Raw genomic sequence first — 24,879 nt, 5'->3', positions numbered from 1 at the left:
TGGCTAGTTTCCTGAAGTTCCTCAGGTCATGTTCACACCTAACCACAACAACATGCAGCCAGCTCAGCGAAACCTGTGCCAATTCACATCATTAAAAAAAAGAAATGGGACATGTTTTGGTCCAGAGGCACAGAATAGACTTTATGGTGCAGGATAGAGGAGAAAGATCAGTTTTTGGTGTCCACAGGATGCTGTAAACTTGCAGAAAAGCCGGATTAGAGACCTAAATTATGTGTGATCACAGGTGGTCATGTGCTCCTGTATGTGTGAGATGAAACCTGCTGAGAAGTAGACGTTCTTAGCTTCAGTTCACCCTTGAATGAAGATGAATTTGCAAGCCTAATTCAGCTGAAGTTTCAGTGGGTTAAATGGTTTGGTTCAGCAATGTGAATCTAAAGTCAGCTCTTAGATGGATTTGTTGAATGTCGAGAAATTCAGGCTGCCCTCACAGCTTTTACTGAAACTGATCTCAGTTTCTGAAGTTGAGTCAGCTTAAACGAACCCCACTCATGAGATAAATTGAACTGAGCGTGCTCCTCAGTGCAGAGCTGGAATGTGTTTGTTCGGTGTTGTACAGCAGCAATGTGGTGAAGCTGTTTCACTGCTAATACTCTTCTCTCTCTTCCTTTCTCCGTTTTGTTTTTTTCCACCTCTTGTCCCTTTGTGTGTGTGTTTTTTTTTTGTTTGTTTGTTTTTCCTCCCTGTGTTTCCTCCTGTCTTCACCTTTAAACACTTAATCTCACCAAACAAATATCTGTCACCTTCTTCAGAGGAAGATGCGCTGGGATATGTGAGCCTCACCTCGTGCACCTTTTTTCACCGTTGTAGTCTTTAAAGATACAGATTTGTAGTCTTATAGATTTAATGCACTCAAGCCTTTTTAACTTGTTAAAATATGCACTACATATTCTGACTGTAGTTAAACCGACACGTTTGCTGGGTTTGATTCCACAAATGTAACAGTTCCATTAATCTAAGCTGTACACAATTAAAACAAAGCATGCTGTATATTTCAGCAGCAGAGTGTGCATGAAGCAGAATAGTTTCATTGCTCTTTAGTATTCTAAGTAGCATGTGTTTGAAACGGTATGTGCCACATATGCCAAATTTTTAATTTTTTCATGATTGCTTTTATTGTTTTTCTGTTTTTGGCCTCAAGGTCATGGCACGCATTGATATATTTAAGTGCAAACTTTTATCTGGCATTATGATCAAAAGGTTCTGAGAACAAAAGCCTTGCTAGATTTAAACTTGGGAGACCTTTGGCTCATCTTGCACGACTAGAAAGCTTCCAGTGCCACGAACAATGGAGCAATAGAGTTGAAGAGTCCACAGTTTCTAAATCTAAAGACTCTGCATCAGGTGAAAAGCCAGGGCATGATCAAGTCCTTCATTTTTTAACATTTACAGAGTTTTGCACTCTGAATTTGCCCCTTAGAGTGATACTGTCGATTCCTGAAGTGTCTGAGGGAGAGCACTGATTGAAAACTATGTTAAATAAAGCAAGGCTTTTAATGCTGTATTTCTAAAAGTCTGGCAGCTGTCACACCAAAATCAGCTTCTTTCTCTACTTTTGCTTTATAATCAAAAAGGCTTGTTAAACCGTGTAATGTGGGGCGAGTTACACAAAGATGCCTTATGCTTATGCTGGGGTGGCCAAACGCTGTAATCCTGTAGAACTGACCACTCTACATGTTTATCGTTAGTGTAGGAATCAGTGCCACTGACATTAGTCTTGATTGTAGCAGTTAATATCTACACAGACCGGTGAGATAGATGGACGTCTTGGCCAATTTTTATTCAAAGGAAACTCTGCTTATCTTTGTGAAACCGGCCCCTCATCAGTTAACCTTAAAATGTCTGCTTTGCAGAGCGTTTGATTGTTGGTGTTTGTAAGCAGTGCACTCTCTGTAGTGGCTTGTGGTAGGACTTAAGATGCTTGCAGCTTCTTAATATAACCTCTTTGAGTATTGTTCTGTGTCGTGTGATTTTGTGATTCTGGTTGTAAAAAGTTGCTCATTGATTACAGATTTGATATTTCAAGGCAGTTAATGAAAATGACACTTGAACCTTTTTTAAACAGCAGATATGAGAACTGATATGCATATATTGAAGCCTTTCTGTTTACATCAGGGTAGTTCTGGCTCATCGGTCAGCTGACTGATTACATCACTATGCTAGATGATTATTAGATGTCACTTAAATATAAAAAACAAAAAAGTCCTAATTAAATCAATTTCTGAATTAATGAAATGATTTTAGGTTATATTTGTATTAATAAGTATGTGAGCAGCTGTACAATACCCAGCCTTTTGAAATATTTATTGTTACAGAACCTAAAATACTAATTTGTGTTTTCAATATTTTCTTTCAGAATAATAAAAAAAAAGAGATGAAAAATGAACTGATTGGTTCTGATTAGTTAACCTGCAAATCCAGAAAAAGTATTTAGTTGAATGAAGGTAGACACATCTCTTACTTTGGATGCATGAATGTGTTTTGTTTGCTGCAGATCGGCTCTGGCCTCGGCTCACCAGGGTCAGCCATTACCCAAAACCCTCAGCGTGATGGAGAGCACGCCACAAGTCCGTGGCATGCACACCATAATCAGGTCAGAACACACACTCTTTCATACGCTCATTTCACAAGCAAAGTCTTGTTAAAATTGGCCAGTGAGTAAGATTTAGAGACACCTAGCTGTGAAGCTGCAGATTTGCAACCAAACCCCCTCTCGCGCTTTACACATTTTTACAGGCCTACTGTGGGCACCACTTCAAAATAAAATAAGAGACAGGACCTTTCTATAGTGATAGTTTTCTAAAGCTGCCCGCTGCCTTCATAAATTCACTGAAGATGGCAACAAAGTGGAGAGGACATTTCCTTGCACTTCAAAATAAATCACTTCCTGTCAATTCTTTGCCCAGTATTACCAAACTTAAAACTTGCAGGTTAAACACGACGATAAACACAATAGTATCAGGTTTCAATAATCTTTTAGTAAACTTAACAGTGTGCAGCAGATCATTTAAACCAGTGCTTGTCTGGTGCAGTCAGCACAGGTGAGCTATAGAACCGCTGCAGTTGGGATGTGGATGACGAGAAGAAAATATTTTAAAAGTTATTTCTTTAAAAATTATAATCAAACAAGAGCTTGCTAGTGTTTTTGTGCTGACTTTTTATTTAGCCATAAAAAATCACTCATTTACACCAAGAAGTTTTCACCTGTGAACATAAAAGGTTCAAACTTTTCTTTTTTAAAAATATAAAAAAGCAGAGGGTCATCCTGTTTGCATCTGCCGTCTGTGTTTGTGTAGGAACAGGGAAACTAACCGAGATGAGTTTATCTTCTACTCCAAGAGATTAATGAGGCTCCTGATAGAACATGCCCTCTCCTTCCTGCCTCTCAAGGTGAGTTTTTGCATGAAGATTTTTAATTGAACGCCTGCTCTTACTCCTGTAGAGCACATTTTTTCTACTGTTGCTTATGCTCCATAACAGGTTGGCGTTTCTGTTCTTAACAGGAAGTCTACTAATAACATTTTTAATAGTAGTAGCAGCATCAACTCTTGCCAAGATTTGTCTTGATGCATGCTCAGTCATCCAGGTAAGTAAATCCTAAAAGGCTGAATCCATTCATCTGGACGTCGCGTTTTCAGGCTGAGTGACAAAATGTTTCTCCCACTGAAAATGCTACGTCCAGATGAACGGATTCAACATTTTGGGACTTTGCTAAGATTGTTTTACTTCAGCCTTTAATTTCCTTTTGTTCCTCTTGGCTCTTTCTCCTCCTCTGCAGTCAGTGTCTGTGGAAACGCCACAGGGTAGCATCTATGAGGGGAAGAGGCTGTGCGGTAACAGAGTAAGTCCTTTAAGATGACATTAACAGTTACTATAATGAGAGGACATTTAACTTAAGATAATTTTGCACATATGTAAAGATCTGGAGGAGCCGAAGGTTTAAGTGCACATAAATTTTAAACCTTTTAGTGTTTTCTGGTCCAGATAAGCTGTATCGCTCTAGTAAACCTCACAAAAATGTCTGTTTTTCCAGATAACGGGTGTTTCTATCCTGAGGGCGGGAGAGACCATGGAGCAGGCTCTGATGGCTGTGTGTAAAGACATCAGACTTGGAAAGATCCTCATTCAGACCAATCATGACACAGGAGAACCAGAGGTGTGTGTGTGTGTGTGTGTGTGTGTGTGTGTGTGTGTGTGTGTGTGTGTGTGTGTGTGTGTACGGGTTCGTACTATCCTGGTGGGGACCAAAATCTGACTTTTACTATCCTGGTGGGGACTTTCTGCACCGTGGGGACCAAAATCCAGGTCCCCTTGGGGTTGAAAGCAATTTTCACACTCAAAATGCGGTTTTACTGTCAGGGTTACAATTAGGTTATGGTTAGGTTTAGGGTAAGGGTTAGGGTTAGGCATTCATTTTTAATGGTTAGGGTTAGGGTAAGGGGCTAGGGAAAGCATTGTGTCAATGGGATGTCCCCACGAGGATAGCAAACCAGACATGTGTGTGTGTGTGTGTGTGTGTGTGTGTGTGTGGACGGGTATTAACATCTTCATGGGGACCAAAAATTGGTAGTTTACTATACTTGTGGGAACCAAAATCCCGGTCCCCACGAGTTTGAAGGCATTTTTGAGCCTCAAAATGTGGTTTTAGTGTCAGGGTTACAATTAGGTTATGGTTAGGTTTAGGGTAAGGGTCAGGGTTAGGCATTCATTTTTGATGGTTAGGGTTAGGGTAAGGGGCTAGGGAAAGCATTGTGTCAATGAAATGTCCCCACAAGTATATAAATACACACATGTGTGTGTGTGTGTGTGTGTTTTATTTTTTGTGATTTTTTTGTTTCCCACAGTGCTAATTATTGTACAAGTTAGATTTTTATGTTGTATAGATTTAATAAGCTTTCTCACTGTTTTTTTTTTTTCTCTCCATCCTCCAGCTTCATTACCTTCGTCTGCCCAAAGACATCAGTGAAGACTACGTCATCCTCATGGACAGCACCGTGTCCACTGGAGCTGCTGCGCTCATGGCGGTCAGAGTTCTGCTGGTAGGTTGGCCCAACGTCTTCACGGCTCAGTTATTCGTACCTCAAAATACGTGCTAGGTTAGTATTGCCTGTCTTGACCCAAGAGCAAAAAGACATTGTTATGCTAACAGACTTTCACTTCCTGGTTAAATAAAGGTGAAAACTGGTGTCCTAAAAGTGTGTTCTCTCTAAGCTACCTTAGTGTGATTACTGTAGGGATTAGGCTGTTTGGCCTAACCCTTCAGGGCTGAAGGGTTGGAGCTGGGTAGGCAAACAATGAAATGCTTGTTTTTAATAAAGTGCTACAGGTGATTTATTTTATCCATTATAAAACATTGCGCAGGCTCAAGTCATTAGCATTTATTACCCTGTGATGCTGCTAAAGAAACTGAAGTTATTATGTAAGTATATGAAATTATTCATTCTGGTTGGATGTGTTCTTTCACCGACATCATCTAGAAATAAGTTCTGTGTTTCTCCACATGAAGGACCACGATGTAGCTGAGGATAAGATCTTCCTGTTGTCCCTGCTGATGGCTGAGATGGGGGTCCATTCGGTGGCCTACGCCTTCCCTAAAGTTCGGATCATCACCACCGCCGTAGACAAGGAGGTCAACGACCAGTTCCACATCATACCAGGCATCGGTGAGTACATGCACTCTGGCTTTATCAAAGTTCATTCATCATCTGTTTGAAAAACATTGTACTTTTAATAGACTATTTATATGATTTATAGAGTTTTAAGCATAATTAGCCCCATAAATCTTATGGTTTAGTCAAAAAAAAAACAGTGTGTTAAGAAACTTTACTGACAGCATATCTAGGGTAAAGTGTCCTGATAAGAAGCAAGGACTGTGTCAGAGGCCTTAATAGAAGAAATTAATTGACTTTGCAGAGCTGGAAGAGATCAACAACCAAGTTTGTTTTTTGCCCTCTGGCCTTGAAATGTATTTTTAACCTTTATTGACAAACAGTGGGAGGCTAGAAGAAAAGGTCACCTATAAATCAATAAGAGGCATTAAAAGGTAAATCATCTGTGAATTACACAAAGTACAAAACCACTGCTGCATGGATGAAAGCTCTACTGTTTGCAGACAAAATCTAGCACCAACAGAGCGGCTACAGGGTGTTTGAGAGTTTGGGAAAGCCACAGAAAAGTCAGTGGTGTGTTTTAGGTTTATTTAAAGTAGATTATTAGCCAATATTATAAATATTTTAATAGCAAGGTAAAGGGAGCTATTGGGAAGGTTTACAATGTAAACATTTGCTCGAAAGAGCTCTGTTCTTTATACACACTGTAATCTCACATCCAAATCAGTGGCAGCAAAGGTGCAAAAATGATCTTAGAAATTTCCCACTGTGGCTATAAATGAGCCTCTCGGTACACAGTGTAGCTTATAATCTTATAAAGTTAGGAAAAAGGTAAAAAAAAAAAAGGCAGTTATGTTCTTTAAAATCTTCCATATTGGCAACGGATGTCACCCACTACAGAGAACGCATTAAAGAAAAGTCCAACTTTTTCTGTCCCGTCTCCTTTCACCTGCTCCTCTCAGGGAATTTCGGAGATCGTTACTTCGGCACCGATGCTCCTTCGGACTGGTGTGAAAGTGACGAGGGGATGGAGTTCTGAGGAGAGAGGGCCAATCACGGAGGTGCAGGGTTGTTACAAAAGCACTTAGTCACTGAAAGAAGAAGACAGCCGATTGGTGCCATTGATGTCCTCCTGAACAGTCAGCTGTTGCCGTACAAACTGCTTCGCATTCACAACGATATACTTTAAGGTCAGTTTGGTTATTAAAGAAGTCAGGAGCCAAAGTTGAAAGTGTTAGCTGTCCTGCAGGATGTGGGATGCTTCTAAAAAGATGATATATCATTAAGTTATAATTTAAAAAGGGGAAACCTAAAGCTACCTATTGAAAAAGAGAACTAATTCTGGTGTTAATAATTTTGCCAGTGATGTGTTTTTGTTGCTGAAGTTGCAACCCATGAGCCTTCAGGGGTGATGTTTAGATTTGCATCAGTTTACTGGAAAAGCTGACCTTCATAACCTGCATAATGTAAATAAAATGACTAATTGACAGATTTTAAAACCCAGCTAAGTTAACTGGAAGATCCAGCTAGAGTGACGCTCAGTTATAATCATTAGATGTATAAGCAGTTTATGAAAATGGTCACTTCCTGGTGCTGGGTCAGTCAATAATAATGTTATCATTTGCTTTGCACATATACATAAAGACGAGCGTGGACAGTTTTAGGTGATGCGTCTGGCCTAGTTAGCGGTGTAGCTTGGTGTTTTTCTGTCCTAGCTTAGAGCTCTCTGTAAGAATCAGTGTATTCCAGCTTTGCTCTGCTGCTGAAGCTGCAGCTGTCTGTACTGTAAAACACTTTTATCTCAGGCGACTTCCACTGAAAGGGACAGCAACGACTCATACTTGAAGAAGACTGACCGAGTGAAAAGGTGAAAGGGTTTAGGTTTCTTTTTATTCGGTTACTCTCCTGTTAAATTGTTTTTTTTTCTCAGTGTCTTTGACTTTATGCCACCAGGTTCTTGTACAGCAATAAGAGAGCCAGGATATCCCAGTTAGTTATTTTTTTTATTGAAGCAATTTAAATTTTGAGATTTTAAACATTTCTGCCAAGCTTCAGCTGCTAATTGAATCAACACACAACTAGGGAATGCTTTGTACTGTATTTCTTGTCAGCTCTTGACCTAAAACCCCTGTTACTGTGAGATTTTATTGATTCTCATCAACAGAAAACATCTTAAACCAAATGACAGCAGGGGTCTTTGCTGCTATAACGTTTTGATTTAAAACAGAGCTGAATTCAGATTTCCCAGATTTTGATTGGCTTTAAGTCTTAGTAGCATTTCACATGTAAATGCCACATACTGCTTCTGTTTGCAGACATTTTTAAAAAATGTTTTCTTATTTATTTATTGTATTGTATGAGGGGTTCTTCACACATTCAACACATCACAGATGTTTATTCAAACTGCATCATGAAAATGTTGTTTGCATGTTATATGTTTTCCGTTCTGTACTCTTGTCCAGTGCCGTATCATTTTGTTTAATGGACAGTTTGATTTGAGAAACACAGATTTAAAAGCAGTTTAAATTTAGCTCTTTCAGGTGCTTCAATGCTTAAAAGCCTCACCTGTGTACCTGCTTTCCAAAGCATTTCCAAAGCCACATACGTGCCATCGTTGCTCTTCATGTGTTTTGCTTCATGTAATGTTGCACCTTGCTGTGATGGCTGCTCTTCTCGACGTTGAGGTGAAGTAAGAAGCTGGTACCAAAAAGCGAGTAAAGTTGATGAAGAGGCTTTGGGGAGCAGGAACAGCAGCTGTGTGGATATTGTTACACATGTGCCAAATGTCCACTGTGAGCAAAACTCTAAAGCCGGGATGTCAAACATCAGTTCACAGACCACAAATGGCCACAAATAATCTCAAGTGAGCCATGCCCGTAAGATTATGTATGTGTCATCTTTTTCTTCTTCTTCCAGCTGCTTCAATTCAGGGTCACCACATCTGCCCCTATCTCACCCTGTCCCTAGGACACCACACCAGTTACCCCACTCCCTCATTACTTGTTGTTAATTTATATTTTCTTGTTTAATGGGTCATCCGTTTAAAAACTACATTATCTGCATCCTACAAAAGTGTAATCTCAACAGTATGCCTCAGCTTTTCCACATTCACATAGTCTGTTGTCATTTCAGTTACCAATGATCAAAGTGTTAATTTGTCTAGATTTAAAACTATTAACTTTTCAGATGTCGTCACTCCTTGCTAGTGAAGCTGAGATCGCTCCCAGTTTTTACACTTTGTGAAGTCATCAAATGAGCCAAAATGGACCTAGTTCTGGTCCCCCCTGGCTGCATGTTTGGCACCCTGTGCTCTCAAATAACTCTATTTCTTCTGACTTTATGCAAACTGAGTCAATAAAAAAGGTCACGTTAGAGCAAATTACAACATGTTACTTGAAAAATGTGTTCTGGGGACGGTATTGACCTCTCCTTGAGTGATTTACAGTATACATGGAAGCTGGAGAACCTTAACTAACAATAAGTTGTGTTTTGGTTTCCTGGTAAGCCATTCCATTGTCATATTTATGCCAGTTACACCTGTTTGTAAACCAGAAGTCCCACTGTAATAACTTTTCTTTCTTTTCTTTTTTTTCCATTTATCGTAAGTGCCACTTCACTTGAACAGAATAAAAATCATTGCAATTTGCTTCCTGTCATGTTGTTATTCTGGAGTTGTCCTCTAGAGGGCAGGGGTGTGCCTATGTTGTTGTGTACAGCGGAACTGACGCAGACTACAGCTCCTATGCTTCTTCACTGGTCGTAGTAGATCACGGTTTCTTCTGCCCTTATCATTTGCAACAAAGCTAAATAAATTGTTGATTACTAAGCAATTTACGCAGATGTAATGAATATTGTGTTAGTCAAAGTTAAGTAAACTCTAAAGTAATCTGTAAAATTCACTTAAACTGAAATGACAATACACAGTTAATAAAAGCTAATAAAAAAACATTGTGTACTTAAAATACTAACTAAAATAATTCAGGAATATCTTTGAGACTGGGAAGCCTACATGTCTGAGTTACCTGGAACCCCTTTTTTATTGTATTGGAACTTTTAGAAGACCTTTAACTGTGTACCAGGTTAAAAATTGTTGCGCTGGAAGAATTACCAATATAATAAATACAAAAGAGACTAATAAGACCCAGCTTGATTGACAACTTTTTTTTAAACTGTAAAAATGTAACTGATATGAGCTAAGCCTAACGAAATAAGTGTATTTAAAAAAAGAAACAACAGTGTACCACATAAATTTGTATTGATATTTTTCTGTGCTGTACAGTTGGAGTACTGCAAAGTCGGAGCTCATGCCGTGCCATGAAGGCATCTCCGCCTGTTCCCTCGGGGAAGCCGGGCATGTGTACAGTGTGTACATGTGTACAGTTTTATTTACATTAACCGTAGCTTGCTGCCAGTTTACGGACGTTTAAGTTAACTACGGTGAGCTGTAAAGGTGAGTTAAACAGCAGCTGCAATAATGTTAAAGGGAAAGTTATAGAAACGATGAAAGACTCAGCAGTTCGCTATTCTTGATTTAAACTGTGAGTTGCTACAGTGTGTTAGGAGTGGAGTTTAGTTTGGTTTCGTGAGCTAAACGAATGATTGAATGTTAGTGCTGCGTTTTAGAGACGCTAATGACGCACTGTGCAAGTCGTAGGTTTCGTGGAGCGTTAGCTTCGCCAGCCAGCACGAGACCGAGCCTCAAGCCAAACGTCATAAATAAATAGATTTTACAGTTAATGTAAGCTGTCGTAAAACTAGGCATCTATTAACACCTTCGGTAGCTTGAGAGAAAATGTTAGACCCAGTGTTAGAATTCGGCATTGACAAAATTTACCGAAACACAAATACTTTAATAAAATGCTAACTTTGAGTCAGCAGTTCACCATAAGTGTGATGTAACTGAATGGAGATCTCCATTCAGTTACATCACACTTCTCGAGGATTAGCTAGCCGTTTGACTGAATTTGAAAGAGTGAGCTAACCTCTTCGATATAAGTCTTGGATACATTTAAGTGTTTTAAAACCTTGAAATAATCTAAAAGAAGCCCGAAGTTTACACTAATTGACAATCACTAATGAACAGTTTAACGGAACTTGTTAGTGGTATCGCTTGATTTGAATCACGTTACAAACCGGCGGGCGGGGTGATTGAGCAGAAAAGTCTGCATTTGCAGCAACCTTTTATTTTTCTTTCTTCCTAGGACGAGGAATGGCAGGTCTTTGGAGAGGCTACCAGGCCTTGATGACTAAATACCCCTGGACAGTCCAGATAGTGACAGCGGGTAGGACAACCTTGTCACTGCACTTAAAAATAAGTTACACGCTGAAAACGCAAACGTAAATGTCGAAAAGCTGCAGACAGATGTCACATGAGAAGGTGCAGAAACGATCTCGGGTACGCCATACACTGACCTTTGTTCATTAAAATAAAATGAAGGGTCTCATTTCAGCTTCTGGTTGACTTTACAAACCTTTGCTCCAGTTTAGTTTACAAATAGAAACAGGCTAAAGGTCATTGTACTGTGATCAGGCATAAAAGCAAATGGAAAAAAATCAATGTACATCTATTTAAGAAGGTTGTAGAGTCGTACATACTCATGAGAACATCAAGTTTGCATATATTTTTTACAGGATAAGTGATCAGAACATCCAGACGAAACCATAAATATATTGATTTAACACACACACACACACACACACACACACACACACAAAACATTTAAATTGAACTCTGTTTGCCCAAAATGTCTAAAACGTGATGCAGAGAGCTAAAGCATGCTGATGAATTTAATATGATGCAGTTATTAGACCAAAAATATTTCTGTATCTGTAATGTAGCACTTTTGGGTTTCATAGCATTGACAAGGGCTTTTAGAACTCTGGTGGATTCACACATTGGAGCAAGTTTTAGATGTAAATGATCTAACCTAAGCAGTTAGTGTTGTATTAACCCTTTACTTTTTTCAGAAGGCTGTAGTTTTAAAGTACTGTTTGCAGTACTATTTAGTCACCACTAGATGGAGGCAGAGGTTTGACTTAGCAGCTAGAGCAGCTAAAAGGAGCCTCTCTGAGGAATAAAAAAAAATCAGTTTCCCTATTGACAGTCTTCATGCATTTTCAAAGTTTTTAATTTCAGTTTGTATTCAGTTTCCTACAAAAAAAAAGAAAGAAAAACCCCCAAATTTGCTGAAAGATTTGAGGTTAGTGTTGACACATTATGAATTTCTGAGCAGTTGGTCTGTTTTTAAATTGTTTTTGTTATAACTACATGTTATGAAACATGAATTTAGTTTATCTTATTATTATTCCATCATGTCCAGCTGACGTCCAATCAGCTGACAATTGTGAGTATTTATACTGATACTATGATTATTATTCCTAATCAATGGAGCTGAACAGCCAGCATCAACCTAACATGTAGTTACATCTCCAGGTCAGGTTACAGCATAGGGGTTCAGAGGGGTTTACTGTGATTACATAACTGTGGTGTAGATTTCCTACTGAAGCATAAATCAGTAGTTGGTCAACGACCATCGGGGCCGCCTCCAAGGGGCACAACTTTCACTAGGACTTAAATGTTTAGGATTCTCCACCATTTTTCTTTAGAACTGAAGAAGCCTCATGGATGAGAGGTGACACGTCTGTACCAAACTGAAGAAGTTTTACTGCCTTCTTGGGTTTTTTTCTTTTCAAGCCCTACCATGACCTGGATAATTGAGAACCTACACAGACTTATTGTGGGTAAATTATCCACCAGTTGTTTGACGTGTTAGCAGATATTTAAAGTGTCGATAGGTGTTGAGTGTACAAATTACAAAATTCCTGATCAAAAACATCCTTGGACTTTATCCTGTTCTCTGTGCGCTTTAAAGCAGGCCTAGCTGTGCCAGGATTTCAAGCTTTGGAGAAGTACAACAGTGCAAACAATCAATCAAAATGTATAGACAACCAAGGAAAAGTAATTTACACTATAATAAAGTGAAAAGCTAATAAGTGGAGTAATTTACCACAGAGCTTACTGAAGTCCTGACTCAAGCTGGAGATATTAAGGCCTTTAAATGAGTTGCTGGACCAATTTTTTATTTTTTTTTTTCAAAAAAAGGATTTATGTTAGAAACAAACAGAAGACTTGAAGAGGACCTCTGTGAAATCTCTGCAGTGTTAAGCAGGATTGTTTGTCTAAAATGGGTTTATAAATAAAACATTAGCAGTGACTCAGGAAATTCATGGATGATGCCAAGTTCAAAGTAGAAACACAATGATGATGAGTTAATGGTGGCTTGTTGGTGACAACCCTTTAATGCCTGTTAATAAACAGTGTGAAACAAATGAAGACAAGAGCTCCGTGATGAAATCCTTATGAAATCTCATTTGTTCGTATAAATAATTTATATTAGTAAGATAAATTACGGAGAAGAAAAACAACTGAGTCTGTTTGAGGGACTCATTGCGTGACCATCGCCAAATTGAACTTGGATGGGAGTTTGTACTTTTGGACTGTTTTGTTGCATTTTAAAGATACTTTTTGTAAACGCCTCCTGCAAAATGTCACTTAAACTTTCACCACTGGGTGGCAGCATTTTATCCGTAGTTGTGTTAAAATTTGATCTCAAGAAACTTTTCCTTTTTTCCAGGTCGAGTTTGACTTCGGCTGATATCTCTTTAAGACAATGCAGATATTTTAGTAGTTCACAGTTGGTTGGGAGCTTTTGTTAATTTTGGAAGGCTTATAAACTATTTTAACACATTAGTTTTCAATATTAACAGTAAAGTTGATTCTTTGAATACATTTTTGGCATATTTGCAGTTATTATGCAGTAATTACATGAGTGCTGCTTAATCAGATTCTCACTGCAGGAACAGTAACATGTCTGCACGGATCATATCTGTAGAAGATTGTGCTCAGGGGACTGAGATGCAGTATCAACTCTGTTTGACCTCCAGGGTCTTTAGTGGGTGTCGGTGATGTCATCTCCCAGCAGCTGATCGAGAGGAGAGGATTGGCTAACCACAACGTGCAGAGGACGGCTAAGATGATGAGTATTGGTTTCATCTTTGTGGTAAGTATCTTTCTCACTCTCAGTTCATTTACTTTTTAAAATTTTCAGGATGCTTTTGATTTTATATCGTTATAAAGGTGTTACATGCTTGATTTTATTTATTTTTTTAGATCTAGAGAAACTGTGTGAATCATAAAGAAATAGAATAATATTTTAGTTCGTATCAAAGCAAGTCTAGCATCTCAGCAGCCATTTTTGTGATGCCTGTCGGTGCATACCCAGGTCGTTATGTTGACACAGCATTTAAAACAGTAATTAGCGGTTACCAAGACATAAAAACTGCATCATAGAATCAAATGTGTTTAAAATTTGTTATGAATCATGGGAGGCATTATCTCCTTTTCTTTTATAAATGATGCTTCAGTGTATCCTCTGCTAAAGGGGGTGATAAGGGAAACAAAGTATTTGGAAAATTCAGACATTTGTTATTGTTGCTATGCTGACACTTCATTTCATACAGAAACGTTCCCAAACTCAACCACTGAATCATGCTTCTTTATTATAGACAACCACAGTTACTCACAGCAGTCATTCCCAAATGCTGTGTCCTGAAATTGTGTGTTACGCTACATAGTGCTAACTATTTACATATGATATAATGCAGTAGTTGATTTACAATGTGGAAGGTTTTCTGTAAGATTTCTTTAGCCACCTCAGAGGACACCAAATGAGCACCTTTGTAAAACAAAGTCAACATTTTAAAACAAAGTTTTAAGCATACAGAGGCAGGCCTTCTACCATGCAGATAACACACTGTGCAACACTGTGCTGTGTAAATTCAGACTGCGTGATGTGTTTCAGTTGATTCGATCTATGTCAGTGTGGCTCCCTGGAAGAAAAAATGTTGCCCATTACTTAGAAAGAATACAGGTTTTTAATTAAAATTCCTTCTTTTTCTTTACTGTCTGGTTAATTGTTGAAATTGAGGAACTTAATATAAAGCAAAATTTTTGTGTTCATGGAAAAAAAACCTGATTCTTGTTTGTTTGTGCATCTGTAAGCAATGACTTTAAGTGTGTGTGTTCATGATGTACTTGTCTGATCTGTGTTACTTGTTATATACCACTCATTCATGTCTTTGTATGTTTAATTCATCAGTATTTCACTAACTGTGACAGCTGCACAATTCGCCCTCCAAGTAGCACATTTCTTTCTGACGTCGCTGTGACGAAAGCAAAGTTTATTTATGTTTCCGTAATCATCTTAAGCTCCTCCATCGTATAAAAATATACACGCAAGATGTATAGATATTTAGTCTTGTCTGGAAGGTGGCTATTCAGCACACACAGGACTTGAGGCGACATGTTTATTAGCAGCTATATTCATGCATCATGTATCATTCTCCTTCACATAAATAATGCATCCATTTGTTGGTTGAATTCGGTTTATCTTCAGCCAGCCTGCTCGTGTTTCCGTTTAAGGAGGGAAGCTTTGACAGAAAGCTGCTAAGTTCTTTTGGAAAATGTTTTTAACATTGAACATAAATTTTAAATGTAAAACATTTAATGTAAAAGTTTTAAGAGGTTTTGATAAAACACTGTTTTTGTACCTTTATGGCCTAAGTTTTGTATTTTTTGGTAGTGGAGAAGAATTCCCTGTTCTGTTGTTACTTGTGCATCTTCTATAAGATGCAATCACAGAGTTACAGGACTCTGCACATAAAAAAACTAAACAAAAACATACTTGATTTTTATCCAATCTCATCTTCAACATCATCTCTTTTTGCACCTCTGGACGTCTGCCACTGTGGATGTTTTGTGTTGGGTGTTCAGCTGAAGTCTTGTACTTTCCTTGGTTCCCCACCACTGTGCCAAAGTGTCAGTCTATCATTGTAACTTTTATTTTGGGAACAGGAAGGAGTTAGAGTGGGCCAAAACTAGCAAGTATGATGGGTTTGTTAATGAAGATTTTTCTTGATCTGGCCAAAGAGGATCACAGCCCACAGTGGTGTACAACTGTTCACAATAATGACTGTTCATCTGAGCTCACAAATGATGGTCCTCGTTATAAAAGCTGGAGAATTTGATTTCTGAGAAGTTCTCTGTAGTTTTATGGACACAACTAATGTGACTTTGAGGAGGTGTGATCTGAAAACAGCAGCTGAGCTGTCAGCAGTCCGAGGAGAGAACCCAAATCTAAGTCAGGTCTTGTTTTTTAATTTTATCAGCAGCAATTTAGAACTTTGTGATTGCACCTTGTAAATTTTGACTGATTTTGAACAAACTCTATGTCAGTGTCAGTTTCCCTCTTGTGGACCTGTGTTGATTTGTGAAGGACACACATTTACAGAAAATTGCAATTATACATAAAGGTTTGTATAGTCTACATAGGAAGTTGTTAACTTTGGTTCACATTGTGAGTTCATTGCGAATAAATGGCTGCATATTTAATGCACAAACCTAAAAGCAAAGATTTGATATTGTTTTTCGTGAAATCCATCATCAGTTTTCTGCTTCTCCATCATGTATCACTGCATGATTCTCCTATCATGCAGTTAAAGATATTAGAAGAGAATTAAATGGGGAATTTCAAGAGTAATATAATGATGGTAATTTTATTTCTGTTGCAATAAAGGGCCCTGTCATTGGCAGCTGGTACAAGGTTTTGGACCGACTGGTTGTTGGAGGAACTAAAAGTGCTGCCATGAAGAAAATGCTGGTCGACCAGGTGAGACGAGCATCTTAAGGACCCTTAATGGTCCTCTTCTTCTTCTTCTTCTTCTTCTCAGCAAAGCAAACCGAACACCAGCTCAGCGATAAAAACAGCTCCCTGTGTGTAAGTGTGAATTCGCCACTCGCACTGAGCTTGTTAGTTGTGGCTAACAGAGTGGATGAATCCTGACTGCTGAGATCGTTTTGCTGTCTCAGGCTGACAGATGAGTCTTTGTTGTCCTGATAGGAGGAAACTCTTGTTAGCAGACTGTTTTCCCTTTTTGTGAAGCTTTTGAGCCGAGAGGCTGAGTTATGCAACAGAGCTCCAGTTTTTGCCCCTCAGCTGTAGGTTGGTGGGGTATCGTTGTCAACCTACAGGGCGAGCGGCAGTGCGGACACCCACGTTTGTGAATGCCACAATAACTCAAGAAGGAAGTCACAGAGGATTTTCAAATTAATACCTTAGGTGTATCTACTAGAGTGCTGAGTGGTAGCACTGGTATTTTGTAGTTGCTCATTTAGTTGTTTAAATGAGACAGCCAAAAAAAGAAAAAAGATATAATAGCCTAATTGATAGAAAAACCTAAGAAACTATCTAAAGCAGAACATACTTTTATATAATGTTTCAAACACATGTGATGTCAGATTAGTTAAGAGTTGCAGGTGCAGTTTGATTACACCTGACTTCGGTTGCTTAGTTATATTCCAGTTTATTCTGACAAAGCTTGATATACAGTTAGTTTGCATTGATTGATTTATTTGTTAATTTTAGATCAAAGTGCTGCAGAACAGAGCTGGGTGCAGAACAGCTGTCAACTGTTTAGTTTAAGCCTCTGTTTATTTACTGCTTCATTCATAGAAAGAGAGGAAACAGGGTTCAGCCCCAGGCAGTGGCCGATGGTGGTAGAACAACTTTGAACCAGGAATTCGTGTTGTAATTTAATAAAATAAGAATATTGCTGAATATAACTGACGAGCATTTTTGGCATTGAGTAGCAAAAGCTGCAATGTTTAAATGTTTAGTCGACTAGTTGCACTTAACTATAATCTGTGCCTCATGCTTCCTGAATGAATCATTAACTTTAGATTAAGGTACACAAATATATCAATAAAATATATAGCATAAACTTGGAATGCAACTTTTCTGTAAATGTCTAAAAACTAGTCATTTTTTGGTAGCTTCATGCTGCCCCCTGCTGTGTTTCAGTGAAACTGCAGCAGAGCAAAATAAAAAAAATAAAAAGCAGTATCTGCCTTCTTACTGAATAAAATATTTACTGGAGCAAAGGGTCCACTTGCACGCTTGAACAGTGATCCAGTCGCACTGTCTGTGCTGCTCGCTTCACCTCAGTGTGCATAACAAACAGCAGCACTTGAAAGATTTAAGGTGATGCAGCTGTAGCGTCTTCCTGCGTCAGACCTGATCAGCCGGAAGAAGTCGAGTGACTGTTCATGTAAGATTCATACTAGGAACAGTTTAATCTCAGTCTTTCAGATTTCTTAGATTATCACTGGTATGTATTTTATTACTTAATTACTTATAGACTCAGTTTGTTACTTTGTTTCTGGACTCCATCAGCTTCTATGGAGTAGCAGCTAAGCATCCCAAGATCCTCGGAAAAACAAATACAATCGAACGAAATGAATGAAACATCAAGAAAATAAGACAAAAAGAGGAATGACAGCGAAGGAAAGATTTCATCCTCCATGATGTTTCTTTAAAGACTTCCTTTTCCGGATGTGCTGCAGGAAAATGTTTTGTCACAAGTAGATTAATTAGATTTTTATCACCCAGTTTCTCATAATCAAAAGTCATGTTCTGTTTTTAGGTTGCACGTTTACTGCTCAGTTTAGGTTGATGTCACACTGCCAGAGGGGAGCTTTTTAAATAAAACTGACCTGAAATCTGCTGATTTAGGCCACAGCAGTTATACTTATGATGAAAAATCATGAACGATTTCAGGTTAACAGGTGAAGCACAGACAGTGTTTAATGAAATAATACCGTGATTTTTAACAAGCTGATTAACAGCTTTCTTGTGACGTTTTCAAACCCACAAACCAAAATGAATTCATTCAGAGATCATAAAACATTTTCATTTACAGTATATAACACACAACCATTTAAAACTCAATGCTTAAATAAAATAAATGTTTATCCAGAGATTTAAACCCAAACTAGTGGAGATTTTTCTCTGTTTGTCTCTTGATAAGTTGTATTAAATTCATGATAGAATTCATATACCCAAGGACTCTTTGACATACAGACTGGGGAAGCCTGAAAATTGAACTTTAATTTCATTCTTCTTCTTTTTCTTGTTTTTTTGGTTTGTTTCCTTACAGCTGTGTTTTGCGCCGTGCTTTCTGGGAGCCTTCCTCTGTATCTCTGGTGCGCTGAATGGACTGACAGTCGAGGAGAACGTCACCAAGCTCAGGAGGGTGAGTGAGTTTTATTTCAGTACCCTGTCGTGATTCATTCCCAACATCATTACCCAGCGGAAAAACAATCCAGTGTAAAATGAGAAATAACATGCAAAACACTAGAAATAACTCTGTGTCATGTATCTCTCACCCTTTGACCCTTGTGAAGTGTAAGTCTGAAAAAAGGTGTTAATGAGCCTCAAAAAGAAGCTTGGTAGCAGATAGGGCAATAAACTGGGGTGTTGGTACAGTCGCTTGACATTTTTCTGACCATTTTTAATGGTTACCTTTAACCCTGTGTTGAATGAGTCCATCAGTATTGTAGTGATGTGGAAAATCTTCCAGGTGACGTTGATCAATTTGAAAAACTCCACTTGAGGTAAAAGGTTAGAGTTTGACCTGATGTGTCTTCAGCTCATTTTTTATTTATAAATGTTACATCGTCACGTAAAAACAGGTTTATCTAAAGCCTGAAAGGTGTCAGTTTGAATTGCACAGATAAATTACTTTGTGTTACCGTAAAATTGCATTTAAATCCATAGAAAAAAGAATCTATGATTCAGATTTCAGATGCAAAGTCTTCGTCGAACCCTCCTTTCTTTGTTCTTCGTGTGTAGAGTTTTACAGTTGTCATTGTGTGGCATGAATTTGACCTTTTTAAGCACTAAAACTAAACCTGAGACGAACAAACTGGTCAGAGAGCAGTAAGCTTCCTGCACGCACACAGCTCAGGTAAACGACAGTACACAGAGAGGAAGTTTGGTTTTCATCGTAGCTACAGTATCTGACCTCCAACACTCACCTCTCATTATTATTGGAAACTATTTCCTGTGATGGAGGAAGAGACGAGAGAGAGAGAGGGAGGGAGTGTGGAAATAACCAGTGTGACTCATACCTTCATATATACGTGTGCGAGTGTGTGTTTGTATGCCAGGTCAGAGCTAACTGTCATCTTGTGCCAGCTGCTCAAACGCCCGTCGCCGCCTTGCTTTCCCAACATGCTGCTGATCACCATCAATTATTTACAAAAGGAGAGGCGCAGACCTGAAAGGCCAACCCGGTAAATGTCACAAAGGACAGAAAATAAATGACAAATGCGCTCGTTACAACGGGGTCTGGCACTGAGGAAATGTGAGATGAAAATGAATGGAGCCTCTGACCAAACAGCCGCTGTGATTGATAAATCCGGACAGAGTTCCAGTCGCAACTTTGTCTCTCTTGTTTACCTGTTCTGCTTTTTACCTGCAACTGTTTGGTCAGAGTCTCGGTCATTACTCAAAAATAAAACACAGTACGCTGGAGAAGTGTGAGACAGAAAGACAGGAAGAGCAGAAAAGTGTGACCTGTGTTAGATGTTGCATGTACAGTACAGTGTGTAAAGTGCAAACACAAATATAGCTTCCAGGTGCTGCCCTGGGAAGACCTGGATCCCAAAACTTGAAAGTTTAGACAATCTTATTAGATTCTTTTTTAATGAATAATTTAGCTGAATTTGGGGTTTAGTATTTCACTAAAGTTTTACAACAAAACTTCATATTTATTGCATCCTAAAAAGCTCCTAGAAGAGGTAAGAAAGGTCCCGTCTTGTGTGGGTAAAGACATTGACGTAATTTCACCCCAGGTGGCAAACTAGCTTGTTTGACCATAATTAAAACACTGTTTTCACCCTGGAAAAAAGGCAGAAAAATATTATAGCTGGAACATTGGCTTGTTGGTTTTATATGCCAAGAGATGTCAGGGTGACCTTTAAGTAGACAGGTTGGTTTTTTTCTCAGTGTGTGTGTTTTGTAATATTGTGTGTTTGAGAGAGAAAGTTGTTTATTAAGAACACACACCTGATTTCTACCTTCAGGTTGCATCGCCAGCATAACAACATGATTAAACTACACGACGCACTCACGCCAAAACATTTCTTTAAGTATAATTCATAATCTTTTTGCTGAGCTCTACCACATATAATAAGGGAACAAATAAAAGAAGCCTTTTCTTTTTTCTTTAAACAGTATGTGCAAGTTTAGGTATATTGTCAGCATCATTTTTGTCACATTAACATCAGAGCAATGATTCAAAGGGCTTTAAGACAATACACACAGACTTTAGACACAAATCATCTGTAATATCCAGTTAGGTCTGTAAAAGTATTGTTTCAGGGTTTTAGAGTATATTGAATTTAGAGTTATCTGATGAATGAGGGCTTTAAAAGCAGACATTTGATTAAATATAGAGGAGTTACAGCCAATTGTGTCAGTGTCCAAAAATATGTGGGCCTAACTGTAAATATGCTGCAGTGGCTACATGAACGCTTGCACGCAGCTTTTAAGAATCCAACTTTAACTTGTATAAATTTCAGATTAACTTCAATGACTGGCGATGGTGGAGGAGGGCAGCATGTTTTATTTCATAGATCAGACAGCGTGCTGACAGCACAGCCTGGAATCGACTTGCAGACACAGGTGGATAAATGTTGTGTCAAATAAATAAGTGAAGCTCTTTGTTTCACTGCAGAAAGAAACTATGGTATATAACCTTCACTCTGAAGTTTCAATATAGCAACATATTAACACGTGATATTTATTTACTTATTGTAACGTCTTCTGTTACAGTAACAAGTAAATACGTTTTTCTTGTTTTAACAAAATGAGTGAAATAAAGTGTATTTATGTGTGGCTGATGAAGGTGTTCATGCATACAGTTTACCTTCCGTTTGGACAGAAGCTACTCACCAGCTGTAGTTTGAACACATCAGCATTCCTCACTTCCTCCCCCACTGGCAGCTTCAACTGTTCTGATGGAAAATGCTGCAGGGCTGAACTTCGTACCTGAGCAGGAGGTCACGAGTTTGTCCGTCATGTTTGAGTGGAGAAACACTTTATTTCTGTCTTTTAAATACAACTAAAAGTTTCCTCTCAAGATTTTTGTATTTTTTTTTTAGTAGGCTGAGGGAGAGGAGTGCAGCTTTCATGAATTAATGTACTCTCAGTGTCTGCAGTGGTCGGTGGACAGGAAGTCTTCTGACACTCATTCATCCATGATCTAACTGATGATCTCAGGGGCCAGAAGCTTGGATCTGTGGCAGTGAATGTTAAATAAAATATTCATCCATGAACAGGAGCTTGATGAAGGAACAAAGAAACAAACACAGATCTTTGCTCAATTATGTAAAACAATCTGTGCTGCTAACTGTGGTTTTCCAGTGGGGGGGATGTGTACAACCAAATCATATCTTTAATGGGATTGTTTTGATGTTGAGTCAGTTTACTTTTTATTAAAAGAAAGTATGTTTAGAATCTGTACCAGAGTTTCTCTTACAGGCTCACAGGACAGTGTCACATTTCTTCTAGACGTCCTCTGGCTTCCACATAAAGAGCTAGCTAATAAAGAAATAGTTCTTCTTTCTTGGATAGTAAATTATGTTTTAGAGTTGCTTAATTTAACACAATAACTTCACATTTGAAACCTCATGTTGAACTTTTGTCAAGACCATGTTTGTTTATTTGGGGTTTTAGAGGAGTGGAGAGGAGCGTGATGCTCTGATTATAACAGAAGACGATACGAGAACCTGAAAAAGAAAGCAGCAAAATAACCATTTCCTTTCTATTGTTTTCGTAATAAATTGAGTTTATCCTAAAACTTTTGCATGTTTTTCATTAAAGTAATTTCAGTTGGTACCGACATGATAATATTTCTTTCTGTGTTCACAGGACTACACAGATGCCCTGATCTCTAATTACTATGTAAGTGTTCAGTGTAATCTCTTTTTTATCTCTTCAGAATATGTTTCACTGATCAGTTGAATGTTTCCTGTTTGTTTCAGCTTTGGCCTCCAGTCCAGATTGCCAATTTCTACTTCATTCCTCTGCACCACAGGTGAGAGTTTGATGGCTTCATTAGCATGCAGGCAGTGAGCTCTGATCATATTTGAAGGTTAGTGAGAGCAGAAGAAGCTTGTATAGAGAGTCAAATCTTAAGGTTTTTATTTTTAGATTTCGACTGCTTTAACACAGTCATTTCTGCACTTTTAGGATACATACTCTGTCTGATCTTACTGGATTATTTTAAATCTGAAAGCATGTTTTGAAGTTGTAGTTTTACTAGTTCTGCATCTAAATGAGACATCATTTGTTTCACTTGTGAAAATGTCACATAACCAACTTTAATTGTCTTAGAAAGCCTTTATTTCCGTCTTTATGAAACTCTCAGACTTAAACTGCATCCAAACCAGACACATCAGATTTCCTCCTTGCAGGCTGGCTGTCGTCCAGGTCGTTGCTGTTGCTTGGAACTCCTACCTGACCTGGAAGGCCAATAAGATGTGAAGGACGCTCACAAGTCCAGCCTGTGTCGTTCTCGCTGATGATTACTTTGCACTCATTCGTAGTGTGTGTGACATGGGCGTAACTTACTTTAGGCTACTTAGTCTGCTGGTATTTCCAATGTGTAAAGCTGTGACTGAGTCACGCGTAAAGGTCGGGAGAAACGGCTCGTCTACTCCGAGTGACAAATTCACACTTGAAAGTCAAACTTGCATTTGCAGAAATGTGTGTGAAAGTTTGTTATTTATGGAAATGGGATTTGGTGGTGGTGCTGCAGTGTATCCACACATACACACTCATACATTAACACCTATTGCTCACAAAGGAAACTTTTCTAATCTCTTTAGTGTATTGACATCATTGTTTTTGTACTATGTGTAGTTTCTTTTTCCCAATAATGGACTTCTAGTCAGATATTTGAAGTGCATTCCAGAGTTTCTAATAATGTGATTTTAGTTTACATAGTTGTCTTTTTTTTTTTTACTTTGTCTGCCTCGTCTTTTACTTTATTTTCCTGAATTTGACAGATGAAGAGGTCAAAACTCCTGCAGCATTTACAAAGCTGCATTACTGGATTAAATTGATTTGGCTTGGGGACTTTTTTCTTACTTTTTAAAAAAAATCTGAGTAATGACGTTTTTCTACATTCGAGAATTGTTGCAGCAGATTTGACATCTTCAGACTGTCTTCTTTCCTCTGTGAAGCTTGCAAGTAGGTGAGGTTGTGTCAACTATCTCTACTCTTCTTTTATATTTGACAGATCTCAGGAAAAAGCTGATATAAATGGACAAGATGCCACAGTTTGTCTTTACTCAGATTACACCAACTCTTATCTGCTTTGACTTTATTTTGTTGGTCAAGGTTCCTGTGGTTAAAGTATCTAATCTAACATCATGGCAATGTAAAGAAAGAGCCTTGTTCCTTATCTTATTTAACATAATGTTAAAGGAATAGTTTGCAGAGAGTTGAATGATACAAGCTCAATACGTCTCTGGTGTCTGCAGCCACCAAGTTTATCCTATTTTAAAGGCTGGAAACAGAGAAAAAGGGTCAACTGGACAGTTGTGGTCACACATTTATGCTCAGATTTACATACTTGCTTTAAAATTGTGGTTGTTAGCAAGGCAGCTGTTTACTCCTGTTTCCAGTCTTTTATTGGGTTGGTTATCACTGTGGTCCAGTGGTTCACACTGCTGCTGCCTCACCCCAAGAAAGCATTTCTGCCCCTGTAGCTTTTCTGCAGAGACGGGCATGCCAGGATAATACAATTCAGTTTTATTTATATTGTACCAAATTACAACAACAGTTGCCTCAAAGTGCTTTATATTGAAAAGTATAATAGACCCTACAATAATACAGAGAAGTAATGATTGTAAATTGGATTTAGGTCTGAATTTAAAGTAAAATGCATAGAATAAACCATTGTATAAACGGGAGTTTGTTTCCTCTAGTCTAAAGCATTTTGAGTGTTCAGTAAGGACAGAAAACAGCTATGCAAGTGCAAATACATTAATGCAACACTAACATAACGTGTCATAAAAACACGAGTGAGATCAGTCTTCTCTCTGCAAGGACAGTCATATTTACTCAGATGTCAAACTGTTCCTTTAACAGTCAGTGTCACATTTTTTCTGTCAAACTGTAGCTGCTGAAGAGTCACCACTAATCCACAACATAACCCAGGATCATGCTAGTGCTGCGTTCCCCTTTTTCAGGACATGAAGAATCTTTATATCCATAATGTGCACATTTTTGATAATTAAAGGTCACGTCTGGTGTAAGAGCTAATAAAGTTTTACACGAGTTGA

General features: G+C 38.4%; 2 protein-coding genes across 4 annotated transcripts in view; both read left to right on the top strand.

Annotated features, from left to right (window-relative positions):
• si:ch211-243j20.2 (uridine-cytidine kinase-like 1) overlaps positions 1–9,260 on the top strand; it is a 28,356-nt gene extending 19,096 nt beyond the window's left edge. The window contains exons 8-15 of one of the 2 annotated variants that reach the window (XM_063495161.1): positions 771–790; positions 2,513–2,611; positions 3,315–3,408; positions 3,797–3,859; positions 4,052–4,174; positions 4,950–5,057; positions 5,525–5,681; positions 6,590–9,260. In XM_063495161.1, the coding sequence (XP_063351231.1) occupies positions 771–790; positions 2,513–2,611; positions 3,315–3,408; positions 3,797–3,859; positions 4,052–4,174; positions 4,950–5,057; positions 5,525–5,681; positions 6,590–6,666 (741 nt within the window). In that variant the 3' untranslated portion in view covers positions 6,667–9,260. The remainder of the gene's footprint in view (positions 1–770; positions 791–2,512; positions 2,612–3,314; positions 3,409–3,796; positions 3,860–4,051; positions 4,175–4,949; positions 5,058–5,524; positions 5,682–6,589) is intronic. The other variant, XM_063495162.1, reaches the window with a different exon arrangement.
• Positions 9,261–9,957: 697 nt separating this feature from the next.
• On the top strand, positions 9,958–24,879 carry mpv17 (mitochondrial inner membrane protein MPV17). Of its 2 annotated transcripts, XM_063496036.1 has the most exons (8): positions 9,958–10,077; positions 10,829–10,909; positions 13,572–13,687; positions 16,262–16,354; positions 18,681–18,776; positions 22,460–22,492; positions 22,573–22,625; positions 23,005–24,879. In XM_063496036.1, exons 2-8 carry the CDS (start codon positions 10,837–10,839, stop codon positions 23,072–23,074), a joined length of 534 nt encoding a protein of 177 aa, XP_063352106.1. In that variant the 5' UTR covers positions 9,958–10,077; positions 10,829–10,836; the 3' UTR covers positions 23,075–24,879. The 2 variants fall into 2 exon arrangements, with proteins under 2 accessions (XP_063352106.1, XP_063352107.1); XM_063496037.1 differs by lacking the exon at positions 22,460–22,492.

Source organism: Pelmatolapia mariae, linkage group LG15, assembly GCF_036321145.2.
Source record: "Pelmatolapia mariae isolate MD_Pm_ZW linkage group LG15, Pm_UMD_F_2, whole genome shotgun sequence".
Classification (NCBI taxonomy): Eukaryota; Metazoa; Chordata; class Actinopteri; order Cichliformes; family Cichlidae; genus Pelmatolapia; species Pelmatolapia mariae.
The sequence above is the reverse complement of the archived record's forward strand: the minus strand, read 5'-3'. Positions and strand labels throughout refer to the sequence as shown.

Coding starts and splice junctions, on each gene's coding strand:
- mpv17 (XM_063496036.1), top strand. CDS start 10,837: ATGGCAGGTCTTTGGAGAGGCTACCAGGCCTTGATGACTAAATACCCC. Junction 18,777..22,459: donor ACGTCACCAAGCTCAGGAGG/GTGAGTGAGTTT, acceptor CTGTGTTCACAG/GACTACACAGATGCCCTGAT. Junction 22,626..23,004: donor TTCATTCCTCTGCACCACAG/GTGAGAGTTTGA, acceptor TCCTCCTTGCAG/GCTGGCTGTCGTCCAGGTCG.